General features: G+C 35.3%; 1 protein-coding gene across 1 annotated transcript; it reads left to right on the forward strand.

Moving 5' to 3' along the window:
* The first annotated feature begins 15,029 nt into the window (after positions 1–15,029).
* Positions 15,030–21,950, forward strand: LOC140788321 (uncharacterized). The gene is made up of 7 exons (XM_073137528.1): positions 15,030–15,230; positions 15,695–16,117; positions 16,240–16,403; positions 16,572–16,652; positions 16,758–16,833; positions 16,912–17,010; positions 21,452–21,950. The coding sequence occupies exons 2-7, from the start codon at positions 15,712–15,714 to the stop codon at positions 21,622–21,624; spliced, it is 999 nt and encodes a 332-aa protein (XP_072993629.1). The 5' UTR covers positions 15,030–15,230; positions 15,695–15,711; the 3' UTR covers positions 21,625–21,950.
* Positions 21,951–22,242: the final 292 nt, after the last annotated feature.

Raw genomic sequence — 22,242 nt, forward strand, 5'->3', positions numbered from 1 at the left:
TTCTCAAGATTCGAAGAATGTATTCTCTTTAGAGCTGAGGTGATTAAGGATGCTCAATGTATTTGTTCCAACAAAATATTGAGGTGATTAAGGATTTCTTATAAGTTTGAATTCTAATATTTGCAGATATATTTTGTCATCAAACTATTTAGACCACAATTGCCTAAACAATGGATGCAAAAATAGATTAATTCGAAAATGAGTGTCTTTCCTAAGATGCACAAAGAAGTTTAGTTAGAAAATAAGTATCTTTTTCTAAGATACACAAAGTTTAGCTAGAAAGATGAGACAGTTCTTATAACATATGACCTAGGGCAGCTCAGTAACCAAGCCATATATATTTGAAAAAAAAATGTCATCATCAATACTTTATTTTTAAATTATATTTAATAAATCATCGTTCTGGTCTAAACGAGAAGTTGGCTAGAAAATGAGGCTGTCATTTTTTTTTTTCTAGTTAATTAGAATTTATTAATCAGAAGGCATGGAGTCTAAAGTAATAACCCACGATTATACCAACAGCATCTTGGCATAAAATGGATGTAAACTCAAGGATACATGAGTCATTCCAGAAAAAGGAGAAGAGGTTAATCTAGTGTGATTCGCTAATCAGTTGGCAGTAAAGTTAGTTTCTCTAAAAATATGTTTTAAGAGTGAAGTTGCTAAGCAAAGTAACTTTAAGTTGATGTATATCGTTCAGAATATTCCTTACATTCCAATCGCCACCTCCAATGGTTAAGAGAATGGGTGAGATGTTGAGAGTCAGGCTCAACAATCAAATTTTAAATTCTCAAAATTTTGGCACGCTTCAATACCTTCCGTAGAGCTCAAGCTTCGGCAAATAGGGGTGTTCACACAATTGACAAGATCACCACCTGCAAATAGAATGTCATAGTCAATATCTCGACTAGATCTATTATTATATGGGTAGGGTATTCATGACGTAGAGGGAAGTAAATAACTATGAACGATTTATGATAAGTAACTCCTTTGTAATCTAAGGATAATATAAATATAATGTGATGATACTAGTATTTTGATACGGTAGTATGTTCATGCGTTATTTATTAGCATTTATGCCTTACTGTTTCATGAGAACTAAATAAATGCTTTGCACATTGTATGCGCATTAGCTATGATTATCATGTCATGTGTATTGAACATTACATCACGTACACGTATCACTAAATAGTTAGATCCAATTTCGACAATATCCTTGTACTCACTCAATTAGGGTTAGGGGCAGAGTGTTTATATATATATATATATATTTGTCCACGCCTGAGATTGTTAGTCATGGGAGGACAATTAGGTAAATTGTATATCGGGTTTGAGCAGGCGTGTTTACTACGAAGTATGGAGGTTAGACACTTGCTGATTTTAAAATGATGATTGTGAGGGTTTATAGCTTTATTAGTACCCGATGATGTAGTGTTAGGATGTTTTTCTTAGCCGAGTTCCTTAGTCTGAAGCCACAAATATTATGTCATATATAGCGTTGCTAAGCATGTAGGAGCGACATTACTACTAGATGTCTATCCCTCCTTATTGATTAGGGGCTTTGTGAGGGCTTACGATACTAAATTTTTTCAATTTGCCAATCTAGCCTTATAGTTTAGAGAATATGTGTAGAAAACATCATGAATTAGATCTGAACTAACACCATTAGATTATTCGTTAAGTAGAAAGTTTTTATTTCTAAAATAACTAAAATTCTCTTATTTCTAAAATGACTAAAATACTCTTATTATGACTTGGTTGAGGATAATTATGTATAGTTAATTTAACCTAGATGTTTGGTTAAGTTTAACTAATAGATCTAATAACATGGTATTTTTTGCACATATTCACTAAATTATAGGGCTCAATTTGTAAATAGTAAAAATATAGGGTGTAAACCACACTTTCATTAAAAGATAAGGTGTTATATGCAAATTTTGCATGATATTATTATTTACTATAATATGGAGGCTTTGGGGGAACATGTAATATTGCTAATTGCCATAAACTTGAGACTCTCGGGAGAGTATGTTGCTATAAGTTATGAACTTATTTTATCGATGAATCCTTGTTATTAAATATTTAAGTTTAATATATTATCATTTAAGCATGATTTATATTAGGGTTAAATGTATTTTACTCTCATGTATTTATGCTCAAAATTATTTTACCTCATTGTACTTTAAAATATCTCAAACTAGTCCCTATACTTATGACTAAAGTGAAACCTTAGGTTCTCCTTTAAACTTAACTGAATTGTGTCAAAATGATGAAAATATTTCTATCGTGTTTGTTTGAAAACACATGCATATTTTGATATAATGCAGCAAAATTATCAAAATAGTCATGGTACTCGGTTAAATTTAATAGAAAAACTAACAATCTCACTTTAATTATAAATGCATAAATTGGTTTAAGACTTTTTAAAGTATAAGGGGATAAAGTGATTTTCAGAATAAGTAAAAGAGGGTAAAATGCATTTGACCCTTTATATTATTGTATTTTGTATCATACTATTCTTATATTATAGAGGCGTATACATGCCAGGCTTTATGCTTACCACTATTTGGTGAAATATTTTTTCGTAATCGAGGTCATTGAGAAGCAGACGAAGACTAGCTAGATTGTTATTTTAATTTAATATTTTAGTCATGTTGCCTCCGCGTAGGTATTTATCTTCTATCAGATATGTTGGGTACATATATTTTAGAGGCTTGTTGCGGCTTGTGATAAATTTGGATTTTTTGTTAAATTAATTTTGATTAATTTTGGCTTATTATTTTGAGCGTTTCTTCCATTTTCTAGGAGTAGGTATCTTAATTGGAGATCCAACGGTCAGAATTTATGATGGTATAATGGGAATGTAAACGAATTAAGAAGGATGACCGGTTCAATAGGTATTTATTTTAAAATAAAATTTTAATGAACGGTTGGTTTCTCTGCTAAGTGTGTTTTTCGCTCTCCCTCCCATTCTCTCTCTCTCTCTCTCTCTCTGCTTTCGAAATCCTCTCTTTGCATGTCGTTTTCTCTCCCATTTTCTTTCGATCTCAACCGAAGCCACGGCGCCGGTGCATCGTCGAAGCGGATCCCACAATATTCTGGTAAGGCTACTTTTTTGTGTTTTTAGACTTCTGAAAATTATCGACGAGTATTTGAGATCAAAACTTTTGATTATGTGTTGGCCAACTTCTCGTTGGCTTTCACACCATAAATCTGATAAGGAGAGATATTTCTTTAGGTGTCATGCTAATTATTCTTTACCCCATACTCTGTTTTTAGTTTTCTCCCCAAATCAAGCATGCCACTATTAAAGTCATAGTAATTTCTCTCCCAAATCAACTCCTTCCAGATCTCTCTCTCTCTCTCTCTCCGCTCCTTTCTCCTCCCTTTGATCTCGATCCATGGGAGTTATTCTCCTTTGCTGTACTTGGAAGACTATGTATTGGCCTAGGAAAGGGAGAGAGAGAGAGGGAGAGATCTGGAAGGGTATGATTTATCTATAGAGATATCCTTAGCATATGACAGGGTATGATTTTGAGCTTGTGACATGATGTGTATCGAGTTTAGGGCCGGGTACTGTAGTCCAGTATGGTGGATGATATTCATAGTTGAGACGGATGATTGTGATAGTGAGAGATATGTGGATTATATTTGGCTATGACATATATGGATATCTATTGATTGGCATGCATCATGCATCATCATTGATGTGACAAGTATCATTCGATCATAATTGATATACATGATATGTTGTTATATTCGGTGATGTTATATAGTAATTTCATCATGTGATATATTTTTGGTTGAGGATATAATATGCTCATTCATGAGAATTGATTTTATTCATATATATGTCATTGAGGATACATATATACATGTTCATACATGGCATCATGCTGCTTTCTGATTCATATTATCTAGTACATGATTTACTCTCTGTTTGGTATTACTGATTCAGAATAATGTCTATTCACTGAGCCTTTTGCTCATAACTCTCCTTATTTTTTTTCTAACCCTCACGGATAATATGGTATGTGATACCGACTCGAGATATTCCGATAAGATATTTTAGAAAGATGATGTGAGTTATAGACGCAAGATGGTATAGAAGATAGTTTAATCAGATATTGAGTTATACCATTATTTTATATTTGTATTTCATTGTATAGACGATAATTGGTATAATACAGGTTAGAATATAGTGTACTCTTGTATCAGTTATTTAGTTGTACCTTGATGGTTTGTTGTGGCCTATGTGGGTCCTACTAGATTAATTAGTGGTCTAGTGTATATTATTGTGGACTTGGATATTCACATGTTAACAGATTTCTTTGGTTGATAGTATGTTTTATTTGATGTTGAATTATGTGAGCATGGATATGTTAGCAAGTACTATTTAATGATGTCATGATTGTGTGGGCACAAGAGAGTATCTGTGCATGACGGGCCCTACCCGACCTGTCGCGTGCGTCGCATGTGCCGTGTGGGCGCGTGGGCGTGCATGTGCCCGTGTCGGGTGGGGGCGTTACAAAAAAGAAGATGTTAAGTTCTTTTTTTAATACCAAGTCGATACAAAAAATCATTTAACAAATTTATTGTGGTGTGATTGTCAATCTCGAATTGATTATCAAGTATTTGGTGACAGTGTTGTGTGATGAAAACTTCATAACCTGCTCGCAACTATTATTGACATTATCTGCATCTTTTTCATGAACATATTTTTGACAAATATATTTCTCTTCTTTTGCATTCAATCTTCGAAGTATTTCCTACATTCAAATATATAAATTTTCATACCATAAAAATAGAGAATAATCATGCTGATGTGATGAGTATATTATACTAACATTTACATCTTCCTCCATATTAGATATTCTGTTATATATATTTATGTTATGCTGTTGCATAGACTGCTCTAAGCTTGATAGATATTTTACAACATTATCTAGAGCACTTTATAGTAAATAAATAATATTTATTAACAATAATGATTAGATATATCAAAAAAAAATTATTCCATAAGTATGAAAATTATACCAAAAGATCATTTTGTTGCTGCGGTTCCATTTTGGTTACTTACTTGAATCGATCTTCATGGGATGCACATCTCTTCTCCAAATTGCTCCTTTTAACTTCACTACTATCTGCCTTCGATATGTTGGTCGCATAATTGAGAATCTCAATTATAATATCATCACCATCACAAGTATCTATTATGTTCTTATCCTACAATAATATTTTAGGAAAAATAATATTAGATAAAATAAATTTAACCACATAAATTGCATACAAAACATATTTGCTAATAAGTAAAGCTTTTTACTTCTCGATTAGTTTTGTGTTCCTCATGTTTAAGTCATATATCTTCCTCAAAAGATTGATGTGTTAAATGTATCACTATCTGCTCTAAAGTGAGAAAACAAGTAAGAAAAAAAGAAGATAATCATAAGAAAAAAAATTAATTTGAATACCTCTCCTTTGCCTCGCCCATATTTTCCATCATACCAATCTCTCTTTAGAATTTCATTATCATCCCAATGCGCCATTAGTGGATACTTATGACTACTATATTTAAACTCATCTCCAATAGCTCTTATATGTTATAAATACCAATACTGTATTTAAAAATTTTAATTTAGTCAAAAGATGTCAAGTATATTATATATGAAAACTATCAAAGCAAAAATAATACCTGAAGTAATGCCAAGTTTCCTCTTAAATATTTGCTTCCTTAGGATTTGTACAGTGTCAAGCTATTAAATAAATACTCAAGCGTAAAATCACCCCAATTGAGAGTTTGAATACATGAAATATCTTCCAAAAGGTTTAAAAAATAAGGTCGCACCTCATTTTTTACATTTGGTGCCAATATTGTACCAATCATTATTAACATAAATCGACGAATAAAATGTTCATCAGCAACATTATTTTCTTCAATACATTTAGTCAAATGACTAAGAATAATATTTCCTTTAGTTGAGTCCATATAAAGACTATGCAAAATTTTATTTGGTCATTTTTCTACAATTTCTATCTTCTTGCTTGTAGCAGGTAAGCAAGGCAATGAATATCCCACAAATTAATAGGAATGAAATCATCTTCTATTCTGAATGTTCTTGTATGTGGGTCATATGCTTTAGCCAATCACAAACATTAAATACGTCTAACCACAAACATAGAATAAAAGTTTAACTATTATGAATAAATATCATATTCATCTACTTCGCCTGATCTGCATTAACATATGAATATACACAATTAAATAATAATAAAAGTAATTGTAATATTCACATGATCCAATAAAACTTAAATACAAAAACCAAAATGAATTTAATAATATTTGATATGCTTCTACCACCACACGTGACGAGTGCAATCAAAATAATCAAGTTGGCTAGAGCTCGGATCGCTCTATTAAGCTCAATCTGAAAATGAGCTGCACCAATTTGATCTTCAAAATAGGCTCGAAAATATTTGAGCTAAGCTTGGTTATGAGCCGACTCGATTAAGTAGGCTAGAATAATTATTATTTTTATTATATATATAATATATGAGTAATACTTTCTATATTATACTATACTTTCGTTATATTCTAAAATTTGCTTGAAATTAGTTCCCAACTGGCTTTGAATTAAAATAAATTTGATTCAAGCTTGATTATAAATCTAAGCTTGAAATTATTTTCATTAATTAGAGATACGACCGAACAAGCTCGGCTACACTCATACATGGGACCACAACTCAACTATAAAAAATGACCATTGATCTAATTCAACCTCTATAAGTTTGAGTTTGACTTTAATAAAGATAAACTTGTTTATCTATGCATACTACAAATCAATATTAAACTTAATTTAAACTTGAATTAGCATTAATATCTCTTAGAAAGAACCACCATTAAAATTTAAATAATTTAACCGTAAAAAAAGATAAGAATGTCATTATTTTAATTTTTAAATATTTCTCTTACTTTTATTTTTTATATTAAATAACTTAATCTAAAAAGTAACTATGCCGATCTCTATATAAATATATAGGTTTTGAGCGATATACATACAATTACACTAATTTTGATGATTTTTTAATTTTTATAATATTTAGAAAAATATATATTATTAAATATTTTTTAAAAGTTAGCAATTGGATCGAATAATCTGGTGACCCAATCTATGATAGTATCAATGTCTAGTCCAATCTTGATAACTATGGCAATATTAGTTTCAATCTAGCATATGACTATAAATTTGTTTGTGTTTGCGCAGATCTATCAAGTGATATATATGTAGGACATAAAATTTAAATTCGGGATCAAATTTAATCACATTTGAAACAACCTTGATACAAATTCAAGATTGAATTGAATCAAAGTTATAATATAGAATAATATTTCGGCAGAATCATTGGTTGATCTTAGGTAGGATTTTGATAAACAAAGTAAAAAAAAATAATTCCACTTGGATCCTCTAAACTATCATTTATTTTAATATATTTTGCTAAGAAAAATTTTATACATAGACTCGTAAACAATTGAAAATCTCTTAATACTCATTTTATTAGTTTTTAGTTAATTCTTCCTTACTTTTCTTGTTCAAAAATTGCCTCTCGTGAAAAGAAATGTGAAAGAACACCCAGACACAGTATGTATCTAAACCCTAGACAATGATATCACTCATTTGCTTAAGTAAAAATTGAAAGAAATATTAAAAAGCAAAAGCAGAGATGAACACCAAGATTTTAACGTGAAAAAACCCAAACGGAAAAAAACCACGGATCCAAACTCGGATCAAAATCAATCACTAGAATAATGGTAGTTACAAGACTGACTTACAAAACAACCCGTCGATCCTCACGACTTTGTTCTTCTCAGTCTTGTTCGCTAGAACCCACAATTCACTATTTCTCGTGATTAATATCCAACCTTAGTAGCCCTCGAGATTGATCTTTCGTCTAGATAGCCCTTAAGACGAAAGTTTTAAACCTTGTAGAAGTGTCGGACCTTGTTCGTTGAAAAAACAATGTAACCTCAAGAAGTTTCCTTCAAAATTGCTTCACCAACCACCGTAGAGTTAGGGCATCACAATACACATATAAGATCTCCAAGATATAGCCAAATCCAAGTCTTATCCAAACTCACAAAAGTCCAAAAATTGCAAACTTCGTAGGTGCGTTCAAACGCGACCCGGGTGCGTTCGAACGGGCCATGACTGTGATCGAACGCGCGTAGAAACAACACTCTTTGTCTGTGCGAACGCTTGCGCTCGCGTTCACACGCGCTTGTGAACGCTAATTATTGTCTGTGCGAACGCGTGCGCTCGCGTTCGAACGCATTTATGAACGCTAGTTACTGTCTGTGCAAACGCGTGCGCTCGCGTTCGAACACGCTTGAGAACGCTGCTCTTTGTCTGTGTGAACGCCCTGTGAACGCGCTGTGAACGCGGTGTGAACGCGATGTGAACTTGTAAACTTTTCTCCATTAATCTTGCAATTCTTCAAAACAAATACTTTCTAAGCTTGTATAAATGCTCATTTACTATATAAAAATACTTAGAATATTTTGTACATAATTACTAACAATAAAAACCTAACAGAATGTCAATATAACAATAAAAATACTAATATAAGTAGAGAGGCGTTTATGTTTATTTTTTGCCTTTACCATTAATGTCATCAACTGGGTCAAAGTTAGAGAGAATGTATATGAAAATAGAAAATAGTTAAGAGTATAAGTAAATTTGTCCCTATATAAAATATAGTAAATAGATTCTCAAATGGATAACAAATTATATTTGGTCAGATCGAATATTAAAGTTCTTGAACAACTGCATATAATATAGTGTCCAGATAGTAACTATATCAGGCTGGATCAAATTTAATCTCATTTAAAACATGTTGACTTGAATCAAAATTATGCTATACAATAATATTTGGGCAGAAGCATTGTTAAATCTTAGATAAGATTTTAATAAATAAATTATACGGATAATTATACTTAGATCTTTTGACCTATCATTCATTTTTATATATTTTGCTAAAGTTTTTTTAATACATAGATCCTATAAACTATTAAAGATCTCTTAATACTTATTTTATTAGTTTTCCATTAGTTCTTCCTTACTTTTTTCATTCAAAAGTTGTCTCCTATGATCTTTATACATTTATTTTGTAATGGAAAAAAAAAAGAGAGGAATGTCAATATACCAGAATACTAATATAAGTATAGGCATTTATGTTTTTTTTTTTTTTTTTGGCCTTTACCATTAATGCCATCAGGGTCAAAGTTGAAAGAATGTATATCAAAATAGAAAATATTTGAGGTTCCTAATTCGCATTTTTGTTTAATTTTCTTTTTGGTAATTCCTTATGTCCATATATAAAATATAGTAAACAAATTCCTAAATGAATAACGAATTATATTTAGCAAAATATATATTGAATTTAACATTAAATATGTGTGAAATATAGTATTTAATGATCTACTTGGTAATGCGATTTACAATAGTAATGAATTATGGTTGAAATCGGCATTGCCATGTGGAAGTTGATGTCTACCATAAAGAAAAGTTCATTTGAGATACAAGTATCTAAAATGAACTTGACCCGACCCGATAATCCAACATGATAACCCAGCTGTTAATCGGGTTTGGGTTTAGGTTAATCAGGTTCGGGTCATAAGCGGTCAACCTGCCTAACCCGATTATTAATCGGGTCATGCTCGAGTTTTATACCTCTGACCTGCTTGACCCGTTTAACTCGTTTAAGTAAATGGGTCGGGTCGGGTCAACCCGCCAACCCGCCACATATATATATATATATATATATATATATATATATATTCTAATTTCTAACCCTAATACCCATAATACCCTAAGACCCAAACTCAACTCCTCACACTAGAAAAGAGGCGTCGTCGCCCCTTCCCTTACCCATGCCCGCAGCCCACTTTGTCGTCGCCCCTTCCTTCCTCACTCTTCACATCGAGTAACATCGCCTCCTCACGCTAACGGAGCTTCTCGCTCATATCGCTCGGCGCCCGAGCTTCTCACGCCGCCCGAGCTTCTCACGCCGCCCGAGGTCCTCACGCCGTATCTCCCCCTTCACTCACGCCAAAGCTTCTCACGTCGGATCTCCCCTCTCACTCATGTTGTTGGGTCCTCACGCCACCCATCCCCTTCACTCACGCCGCCAATCCCCCCTCACTCCGTTGGGTCCTCACGCCGCCGATCCCCCTCACTCCATTGGGTCCTCACACCGCTGATCCCCTTCACTCATGCCGTCGATCCCTCTAAGTCACGTCGTTGGGTCCTCACACCGCCCACCCCCTTCACTCACGCCGCCGATCCCCCTCACTCCATTGGGTCCTCACATAGTCGATCCCCCCTCACTCATGCCGTTGAGTCTCCTCGCGCCGCCGGACACCCGAATAGGGATGTCAAAATAATCGAGTCGGCTCGAGCTTGGCTCGATAATGCTCGATCAAGCTCAACTCGAAAATATGTTGAGTCGAGCTTGATCATTAAAGCTAGGCTCAAAATTAAATTCGAGCCAAGCTTGATCCCGAGCAGGCTCGATCGAGTCGACTCGATAAGGCTTGAATATATATATATATATATATATATAATATGAATAATATCAAACTAAAATGAACCATCAGATCAAAACCCTTTCACCCATTCAGAGTTTCAGCCATTATTTTCTGACACAATTATCTTTATTATTTGTAATTTATAGTTTTGTTGCTTGTAGTTTTTTGACACAATTATCTTTATTACTTGTAATTTATATTTTGGTTGCTTGTAGTTTTCTAACCCATTTATCTTTATTGCTTGTAATTTATATTTTTGTAATATTTATATCTTTATAGTTAAATTATATTTTATTTCAAGCTTGATTCAAGCCTAAATTAATTCAAGCTTGCTTAGGCTCGAAAATGGTTTGAAATTAATAAGGCTTGAAATTGATAATTGAGCAGCTCGTTTAAGCTCGAAATTGGCTCGGATTGAAATTATTTCAATTCAAGCTTGATCACAAAGACAGGCTCGAAATTAATTTCAATCCAAGCTTGATTAGAGTCAGGCTCGATCAAGCTCGGCTCATTTACACCCCTACACCCGAACTCCTCACGCCACCGGATACCCGAGCTCCTCTTCATGGTTATCATCTTCTAAAAAAGGGGAAGGTAGAGGAAGAAGAGCAAGTATTTTATTATTGTTATTATTTTGAAATTTAGGAAGAAGAGCAAGCAAAGGAAATGGATTGATATTTCGGTGGGACATGTGACACATGTTTGGCCTAATGAGATGAACATATATGTGTTAGGATTGTAATTTTAATTATGTATAAGTTCTAAGTGGTAATAAGTTATTTGTATGTATAATACATTATTTATATAGGATAAATCAGAAAATATTGAATTTTATATAAGATTTATATTAAACGGGTTAGATGGGTCGAGTTAATGTGTCGGGTTAACATGACATGTTTAAGTATACGGGTTAGACAGGTCGTGTTAGCGTGTCGTGTTAACCCGACCCGTTTATTAAACGGGTTAGGCGGGTCGGGTTGTGTTACCTGTTTATTAATCGGGTCGTGTTCGTGTTTACCAAATGCAACTCGTTTACTAATTGAGTCATGTTCGTGTCAAGATAAAGTTGACCCGACCTGAATTTGACCCGACCCAAACCCGCTTAACCCGACCCGGTTGCCACCTCTAAATGGGGGTTGAGTAATGGGTGTGGTGGAACTCAGCTAGGTTTGGTGGAGATAGAATAATGGTGGTGTAAGGTAGGACGAGGTGCTACATAAGGCAAAAAAGAATAGGGAGAGAGTGGGCCGTTTCTCAAGGACAAGAGAGGCAACTAATCAAAAAGGGGAGGAGATCGACTAACAATGGTGATCACCTAGATTGAGGGAGGTTGAGGGAGGAGATAGATGAAATAAGAAGATTTGATTCAATTTTTAAAGTGACTAATTAGGTGTGCATCACAACTATTGATAGGTAATTACGTGCGACTTGGTCTGTCTAATCCACATTGTTTGGTCTGACTCACACTAACTAAAGGCTCATAAGCAAATAACATGGCAAAAGACTATAAATTAAATACTCCAAGCAAGGCCTCTCCATTAGGTGTTCAAGGCTGTTTGAACGACAAAGCTGTTCGAATAGCTAAAACAGTGCCTATGTATGTGAGAACGCATGGAGATGTTCGAATGCCCCTTCCTAGCGTACTAATGCCCTAACCAGAAATGTTGTTCTTCGAAAACAAGCTAGAAGCTCCTACAATTCATAAATAAGGAATTAAAGGAATTCTTAACTAAGGATAGAGTATGTATTAGCCAACTCTAGAGTCGAATAGGGCTCAGTCTAGTGGAATCATATCACTCTTTCCCCATCTCAATCCACTGCATCCAATAGAAGAAATCTGCTCGGTTATCCCTCTGGTGAAAGTTATCGTTGTCTTTTACTCCTCCATCACCATCACCTCGCTGGCTCTTCGCCACCATCGCTTCTCTGCAGTGACCAAGCTTCGCTACCATCACCACTCCGTTCCTTCACTAAGATCTGCCTCCTCCCTCCTTGAGCTTGTTGTGATCAATTGTGTTAGTTTAATTATCTTGAATTTAATGTTAACTTTTGTCTGGACTTTGTATTTGAAATTTGTGTTAATTTAATTTTCTAGAAGTTGATGCAAACAGAGTATTTATATATTGAAATCAATTAAAGTTTGTGAAGTTAGAAGTAGAATCTATTTGTATTAATGGTAAATTGAAATGTTATTATTTTTTTATGTCTAAAAGAAAGATTAATCCGAATTGTATCCAACTTAAGATCGATACTTATCCATTTAAGATCCGATCCGTATCCAAAAATAATCTGATCCATATTTGTAAATTATCCAAAATGTATCCGAAAATTATTTGTATTCGTTTAGTTTGGATATGATTTTAATTTGCTATCCGTCAAATATTTGTATCTGGACAAAATATATGGTTTCGGATGTGGGTCGAGTAGTAATGGATCCATTTTCACCCCCTAATAAGGACGTAGAAAAAAATGATATTAATTGTTGTGCAACTTGTCCAAAAATATTTAACTCCATACCGCAAAATTTTTAAAATAAGAGCATGACAACTTATGCCATATACCTTGTTATTAGAATCAGATTGTTACGTACTAGATTTGGATTAATTTGGACGTAAAAAAATTATGAAAATTTAATAGAGGTAGCCTCGAAAGTTAGAGTTTTAATGGATCTAGTTTCATAAGAATCTGACATCTGGATGAAAAAAAATAATAAAATAGTGGAGCAATGTCAAATAGGGCAGAGCGGTAATTAATTGATATTGCGGCGGTCGTCGGAGAGTGGCGGACGCCCAAGGGCAGTGGTGGATGGCCGTAAAGTAGGGTGGCTGATGGTGGAGGTAGATGACTAGGGTTTGGAAGGTCAAAATGTTTCTACGGCTATGATCTACTTCTAAAAAGATAAGGACGATCTAACGGCTACGATAAAAAATAAAGATGAGATAATAAAATAAATTAACTTAATTATCATTCCATGACTCCCCTAATCAACATATGACTATTCTTATTTATAGGAGTAGAATTCTAGCGGATACATGATTATTTGAAATTCAAAATAATAAAATAAAACTAACTAACTAACTTGACTCGATTTAACTCATGTGGTTAGATCGTAAAACAAACCGGATTAAAATCAGTTATATGCTAGTTTATTGGATTATTGCTTAGTGGGCCACCTAATCAGACTTAAAATATTTTAAAGAATATTTATAGTCTAAATAATTTTAAAATTTAAAATATCTATAAAAGCAAGACAATTATTGTATTTCTTCCGTTATTTAGCTATTTTTTAACGAGTATTTAAGTTTAAGTACATCAACTAATATGACTCACATAAAATCATATCTTAATTACACTTTTAATTTTATAAAATATATTTACTTTTAATTTTTACCTCATGTAAATAATAGAATATTTGAACATTAAAAAAAATAATCAAGTGATTTGAAAACTATGAGCAATCGAATTGTAGAAACTCATTAGACATGATCAAATGGCCCAGCCCGCCCCGTGCCCGGCCCGGTTTGGACCGGGCTAAGTCCGGCCAGGCCCCGGTTTAGGCTCGGCCCGGCCCGAGCCCCAACTACCCATGGGCGGCATGGGCCAGCTCTTTGCCCGCCCGACCCGGCCCGAAAGCCCACCCGTTTGGCCCGCAACTAAGCCCGCCCGTATGCTACAGTACTTTGCCCTTCTGCTACAGTAATTTACCACTGCTACAGTAAAAATATTTTAGTATTATACCGTTTTGCATTATTTTAAGCACACATTTAAAAAAATTTATTTTATTTTAATTTTTTTAAAATGGAGGAATATAAATATATATTTTTTAAAATAAGTTAATAGTTAAAAAAATTCTAAAAATAGCTAAAATATGGGTTGGGCTGAGTGATTGGTGGGTCGGGCCGGCTCGGGCCGACCGGTTAGCCCGATCTCTCATGGGCCAACGGGCGGTAACGGCTAGACTATTCTAGTCCGGCCCGAACCCGGCCCGGCCCGAGTGATTAGTGGGTCGGGCCATGGACAAATACTTAAGCCCGGTTGGTCCGAAGAGCCCGGCCCGGCCCGCCCAATGATTATGTCTAAAACTCATTCAAGTTGCATATTTGTTGAACTACCGAGTCTGTCAATTTTTATCAAATTAGTTATATTTCTGATCTTATAATGAAATCAAACCAACTTTATGATCAATTTATTGGCTCAATCACGGATAGACTGGTAGCTATTTCCCGGAATAATTTTAAACCTCGCCTATGTTTCATAAAGTTCTAAAAATAGACATTGTATAAATTATTTTTAAAACTACTAAATTTTCTTTGTTCGCGGCTTTCGTCAAAAAAGAGACTCGGAAAATTAACTGGTATGGAAACTTGCGAGACAGGATAACGGGCGACACGTGTCCGGGTCTGGCTTCTGGAGTATTTGGGAACCGTCATTCCTTTTCTATATTTCCCTGGCGCGATTAGGAGATTAAGATAAAAAAGATTAAAAGAAAGAAGAGAAATAACTAGAAACTTCTACAATTTCTTCCGCCCTTTTTTATCCCCCCATCAACCAAAATCGTCTCTCGCGATCACCCTCTTTCCCCGTCGACGCCGACCTCGTTGATCTGCCATCGTTGCTTCCTCTACGCGGCTCGAATCGATCGCCACCTGTACATTTCCCTCTTCACATCTTTAATTTTGACGATTTGTTGATGATTATTTGCCTCTGATATAATCGATCATCGATTTTTTTTAGAGTTGCATTGGGATTTTCTTTCGATTTTCTTCAATTCTGTTGCTTTTGTATTTGTGCTACGCAATCTGTTGCTGATTAGGGTTTCCTTTCTTTTGATTATTTGTGAGATTATCTATTGATATAGTCGGAGGAACAGTCAATTGTTCTTATTGATCTTTTTGGGGGATAATTTGTTTTCCAATTTTGACTTTTTTGGGGTTCTCTTGATGGGAATATGTACATGTTACACATTAAACCGTAAATTGGCTTAATTTTAACTGAAAACCTAGATTCTTCTATGTTTTTCTTCTATTATATGTTCCTGTTGTGATATTGTCGATTTAGGAAGAGAATTTATTACTAGTTAAGGCTGTAATTCTTTCTTAAAATACTCTGTAGGATTATAATCTGAGGAGATGCAGAGAGGAAGAGGTGGGAGGGATGATATCTTCGGGTTTGGCGATCCTTTTGCTGGATTTGGTGGCCTTGGGCGACCAGGAAGCCTGGTTTCTAGCTTCTTTGGTGGGAGGGATCCTTTTGATGACCCATTCTTCACTCAACCCTTTGGAAGCATGATGGGCCCGAGCATGTTTGGGCCGAGTTTTTTTGGACCACAACGGAGCATGTTTGGCGAGAATAGCAATGCTGGATTTATAGAGCAAGCCCCCCAGCCTAGCAAATCCAAAGGGCCGGTCATCAAAGAACTGTCTGATGAGGAAGGTGAGGAAGAGGAGAATGATAAGCAGCAGAAAGAGAATCCTAGAAAGCACTCCAGATCTGGTAAAGAGCCATATGTTCAAGAACCTGAGGAAGAAACTGAAGGTACAACACTTTCACAAGCTTGAAAGTTCTGTTGTGGTGGTTGTTTCATTGATTGGCTTCTTGGATATTTGGTCTTTGTTGGTGGAAAGAAAAATTCATGTTTGAATGGTTTTCTTTTGCAGAGAAGAAGAGCAGGCATACACAATATGGGAATGACTTCAGCAGGGCTATCAATGCACAGCCACAGAATCATTCTTATTCTTTCCATAGTTCAACTGTGACTTATGGCGGTCCTGGTGGTGCTTATTATACTTCGTCAACTTCAAGGAAGACTGGTGGTGATGGTGTAAGCAATTTTAATTGGTGACCTTTTTCTTATATATGGGAGTAATTCTTATTGCAGAACTTGTTCTTGGCATGGGGTTGCATTTTAATTTGATTTCTGTTTTCTTAAGTCAATTCTGGATCAATTCTGTTGCTTTATTATTATCAAATATTTTTGTCTTTCATGTAGATTACTGTGGAGGAGAGTAAGGAGGCAGATACTACCACTCGTAGGGCTTCTCATAGAATATCTCGTGGAATCCGTGATAAGGTATACACCTCGTTCTTAAGACTCATATAATTTTAGGTCCATGGTGCTGACTTATTAGAACAAGATTTTCTAATAGCAATATTTCATGTTCGATACTGTTAATAGGGGCATTCAGTGACAAGAAGACTCGAGTCTGACGGGAGGGTAGACACCATGCAGATGTTGCATAACCTTAATGAAGGTTTGATATGCTGAACAGCTGCAGGTTCCTTTTTTGGTTTCTTTTGATGTACTTATGATAATATGTGCTATTTATCAGATGAACTGCCTGGATTTAATGAAGCATGGAAGGGGGGTGCAAGGCAACATTTCCCAGGGTGGAATCCTGGGTTCGACATGCTTGATAATGGCAACACTAGTAAGTCCTGATTTTGATTGGAAATACGAATAGAGACTATTTATTCTATTTTTTTTTCCATTTTAAGGTAAATTATTGTGACCTAGTAACTTGTATGGAGATGGCTATCAAATTGCATTTGTAACATAGTTTTTGCAAATATATTAATGCTGATAATGATACTATCTTTATGTTTTCTCATTTGTACTTGTGAACTTCATCCATCTTTACATTTATTGCTGCTTTCCTTCTAAATGTTTGCAAATATTTTGGTGTGTATTTTTGAATTGAGACAGTGACTAGGAGGTTTTGGAAGTAGTACTAAGGACAGTCTGCAGGATGGCAGGTTAGACTTAGCAGTATTATTGTGTTACTTAGGGGCTCGGAGTTCTTGGCAAAGTAGAATGTAAATGCAAAAAATATTATTGAGGATGGCAATGAGGAAGCATTCAGCATCGTAGAAATTAAGAGTTGTTTAGAGTTACTAGTGTTTAAAGCAAATTTGGTGAGTACACTCACTCTTAAGAAAATTCAACCTGTAAGTAGGTGCTCAAAGCAGGTCTGCTTAGTACACACTGCTTTCCTTTAATATGGAGAACCTGAACTGAAATTTCTATGTCTCAAGAGATGAGAATTACTCTATGATTTATGACTATGGAAGAATATATCTACAAGATGTAGATACTAGATAGGCTTTAGCTCTATGAGGATGTTAACAAGTAGCTCAAGGCCAAACAAAATCAGTTTATGCCATTTTAAAAAATTGAGAAAGGGCAGCTTTTCTCTATCACTTCTATTAGCAAGGGAGAAGGGTAGCTGTAAAACGTTAGATGATCTGGAGTTGTACCAGGATAATGAAGAGGCTACTTAAGGACTAGATCATCCAAGAGATGAACTCATCCTTCAAGTTTTGGTCGTGATAAAGAAGAAAAATTTGAGAAACTGCTACATAATGAATCCTGAATTCTTGATGTTTCACAACACAAGCAAACAGAGTTTCCTAGTGCAGAAGTTAAGCTGAACTAAATTAACTTTTATCAATTTAGAGCAGCCTCATATCTGTTGCATTCTAAGGGATAGTGCTACTATGTATGAGACACAAGCATTAGGATAATGGCCATCTGTTATTTTTGTTATAAGTATCTCATTGCTTGATTTGGCATTGAGTCCTACCTGTGCTATTGGTGGTCCAGTTGATCAAATTTCTTTCTCCAATGAGGTTGATATTGGCATTGGCCTAAGGGGTTTACGAGCTCACGGAGGGGCTTTTTTGAATTCAGGGATGCGACCTAGTGGTCATTGTGTAGGATTATTTTCTAGAAGTAGTAGATTCTCATGTTCAAGCCTCAAGCCTTGGATGTCATGTGGAAAAAGAAAAGAAAAGTGCGCGTGTGTTAATAATGTTTTAGCAGCTCTTACTGACTAGATGAATAGAAATTCTTGTTATAATTAGCCATAAAATGAACATTTAATACTTCAGCGCTTATTTTTTCCCTTCTATTTTCTGACATCGACTCAGGTAATGATATAAGGGCCTGATATGGATGTGACAAAATTGAGATAATCTTGTTTGATTCATTTTGGTGAATGATATTCATTGGGATGATGTGTGAAAAATGATCTCATTCATGGATAAGGTCATGAATTGTGCTTGTGGATGTCAGATTGGGATAGTCGATGATGTGGAAGGAACGTATATGGGATATTAGGGGCTTGTTCCAGAGTTCGGAGACTAGTTAGATATCTCTTTGGTTTCTTCAGAAAAAAGAAAAAGAGATTCCATTTGGGATCCTATTTATTTGTTTTGCATCTTTTCAATTTCTCTACTTATTGAAGTGCTTTTTATGCATCTATTTTGGTAGTTAATCTTCATTTAGGTTTGACTAGAGTACTTGGTATTCGTTATATATGGTAACTATGTGTGTAAGGTCTTCTCTGACCTAAGTCAGGTGTTTGAGTTCTTAAGAAGTTCTCATTTCCTTATTCAAATATGAGATTGAGTTGTTATCGCTGCAATTTGTGAACTAATGTTTATTTGAACCTGAAGTTTACACAATATAACTGATTTTCTGTTCATCCGTATGAAGTGACGATGAATGCGACGTCTTTGGATATACATGTTTTCAATCTTTTTTCTTATTTCGATTGCCTTTCCTCGTGCTTCATTTTCAAGTTCTTCAACTCTCTTCTTTCCTTTTCTGGTCTTTGCTTTTGATATGGAACCAAAAACTAATTCTAAGCCTACTGGTCCTATATGATTGTCAAAGGTTGTTAATTGCACAATTATTTGAACCGTACTAGACTTGGTGGCTGGATAAGTAAACTGGTGAACTAAGCACCAAGCCGGTTTGGTTATAAAACCGTAAAAAAATTTGACTCGGTGAATACTGGCTGCCTCGGCAATTCAAATGGAGAAATGTGGACTCGGACGGGTTTTGTGGATCAACCAGGTTGACCATTTCTCCAGAATTACTAGTCGTCCTTAGTAATTAACTTTTCTATTCTTTACCCGAAGGGTAATTTTGTCTTAAGTAATTATCTTAAAAAATTAGTAAGTGTAATTGAAACAAGGATTGCAATTCTAATACGCCTGTGCTAGTGGCACATTAATGCAATTGTAATATTTTTTTTAGCATAGATTCAAGTATTGGTTGATCTCGATCCTCTGTTAGTTAAAGGATAGGCCGATATGGCCAAGTTAGTCAATATTGACCACTCGATCCTGATTCTAAATCCGATATTTAGAAATTAGAACCTTGCTTTTTAGGGTCTTTATATGTGTTTCTTGCTTGAATATATATATATATATATATATATATATTCAATTCTACATTTGAGTTCTTTATCCTAGATAATAGTGTAAATGACGTATTTTGTTGAATACTTAACAATAGTCTAGTAGAAACATAATTCAATACATTAATATATAACAAGAACACATTCATTAATTAACAATATTGCAACTAACTTTTGATGGTTTTGAAGATATCTTAAATTGCTCCTAAATGTCCTCTATTCTCTCTTTTTTCTCCAACTTTATCTTTTTCTAATTGATAAGGTGGCCAGCAAAGAGACTCATTTATGAGCCCTTAATGGGTTTTGGATGTGCTAGCACATATTATGTGCCGCTCAATACCGTACCCATACCGGTTGGCACAACAAGTCACACTATCGGCACGAGTGACACACGTTGTGTCAGGTGCCGAATGTTGTAGAATAGAGGAGTCCTAGATGAAATGAATAAATCTTAGTATCCAACTCAACCCAAAGTTTAAGCTATTATGCAGAAACTTAAGTATCTATATAAACCCTTTCATCATTTTACTCTCTTTTTACTATAAGGCTAACTCTTTACATGTGATACTCAATAATTTCTCCCTTCACATACGAATCCAACATAAATGGCTCCCCATCAAGTCCAATTTACTACTCTTAACCAAGCTTTGTGCCCAATTCTCTTCCGGTCAAAGTCGTTTGAGATAATGTATCAATTCCACACATCCTTCTCCTAAATCAGGGCTTTTGCTCTGTCTATTGCGACCGAGATTGCGCACCTATACAGAGTGCCCTAGTTCTAACCCAAGGCTTTAGCTCCACCGGTCATGCCACCCTGCGTTTATTGCGTTATCATGACTCTTTTAGAAGAACCCACATATACACTACTAGAGGCACCAAATTGATTGCATCAAATTGCTTCAAAGTTAGTAGTTCAAGATTTCTGAACCATTGGGTTATGACACCACTTGTCTTAGATAGGCGATCTTAGTCCAAGTGAAATAGAGTTTGGTATAAATCTTAGAATCAAACTCAAGTCACAAGCTTAAGCTATTAGGTGCGCTCAAGGATCTATATAAATCCTCTCTTTTTTCTCTTTTCAACACGGGACAGAACAATAGGGTGGAAGAACTGTTGTTTTGGCTCTTTAAGACTGTTTGATTACAGATACTATATTGGTGGTATTTGAGTAGGCTGTTTGGGGAAAGAAAGGATATAGGATTGATTTTTCTTTTTCTTGTATGATTGTGGTGTTTAAGCTTCGAGGTTCTAAGGAAAGCATGATAATAGTCTTTTGGAGCATTGACTGCCTAATTCACCTGGAATAGGCCCTAGGCTTTACAACCCAAGTCAGTAAGGGTTGAACTAATCTTGCTCGAACCTTTGATTTTCTGCTCTGCATGCAAGGATCACAAGTAGCCCCTATGATGGGATGCATTGGGGAACAAGCAGCTTTAAATGATTACATATTGTAATATAATTGGTGCTGCTGTACTTTTGAGCAGGTGAACTAGGATACTTTTGGTGGACAATTTTCTTCATACTAGTGAAAATTTGCAGGGAGCGTAAGCTCACTGATTTTGATAATTGAACCATAATTTTTTAAGATAATGGCGATGGATATCTGTGCTACAAATGATAGATAGGTTTGCTTATACTTCAGTTTTTGATCTCGTTTATTGAACAGGAGGTGGTGGCACCAGTGGGCGAGATCAACAAGCAACAAGGGGCTGGGCCCTTCCGGCAGCCGAGCAGGCACACCATTCTGGACAGGTTGGATTGCAGCCACAGCCACAGCCGCAGCCGCAGCCGCAGCCACAACCACAACCACGCAATGGTTCTTTCAGGAGGCGTGCCTGATGCACGAGAATTCACGACTAGTAGCATTTGTGGGAGTTAGGGACTCCCTGTATGTAGTTGAATATTTCGTACGTAGAACATTCAGTATGTTGATGCGCTCCAGGAGGAACACTTCTGCATGTTCTTTTGGTTGAATTGCTGTTATGCCAAAGAGTAGCAGCTATAACTTTAATAGAGCTTTTTTCTACTCTTTAAGCGGAGGATGTAGCTGTGTTCCGCAATGTGATTTCTTGGTAGTTGCTGTGGTCTAAAAAAGACGTTTTAAACTTCTTGTAACTGTAAAGACCTTATTATCCGTACATAGGAGTCAAGCAAGCTTTCAACGATGGGAATTTGGTTATGATCTGGAACCATGTTGGTAAGAGGATAGGGCTATAGAAAGTTTATAAGCAAGAAAATCGACTGAGAAGCTTCTCCTTGTCGTCAAATACATCGGTGAATATTGAATATTTTCGCTTATGGGTCGTGTCGCTTGATCCTCACAATGGACAGCATTTTGGTCCACAAAGCATAGAAGGATGGATTAATTTGCCTTGCTCAATGTTCACTATTTGTCTTGTCAGTGCTAGTTCTTTCTTATTTATTTATTTTTATTAAATAGTGCTAGAAGTTGGGAAG

This window comes from Typha latifolia, chromosome 5 (assembly GCF_019914945.1).
Source record: "Typha latifolia isolate L0001 chromosome 5, TyphaL0001v2, whole genome shotgun sequence".
NCBI lineage: Eukaryota > Viridiplantae > Streptophyta > Magnoliopsida > Poales > Typhaceae > Typha > Typha latifolia.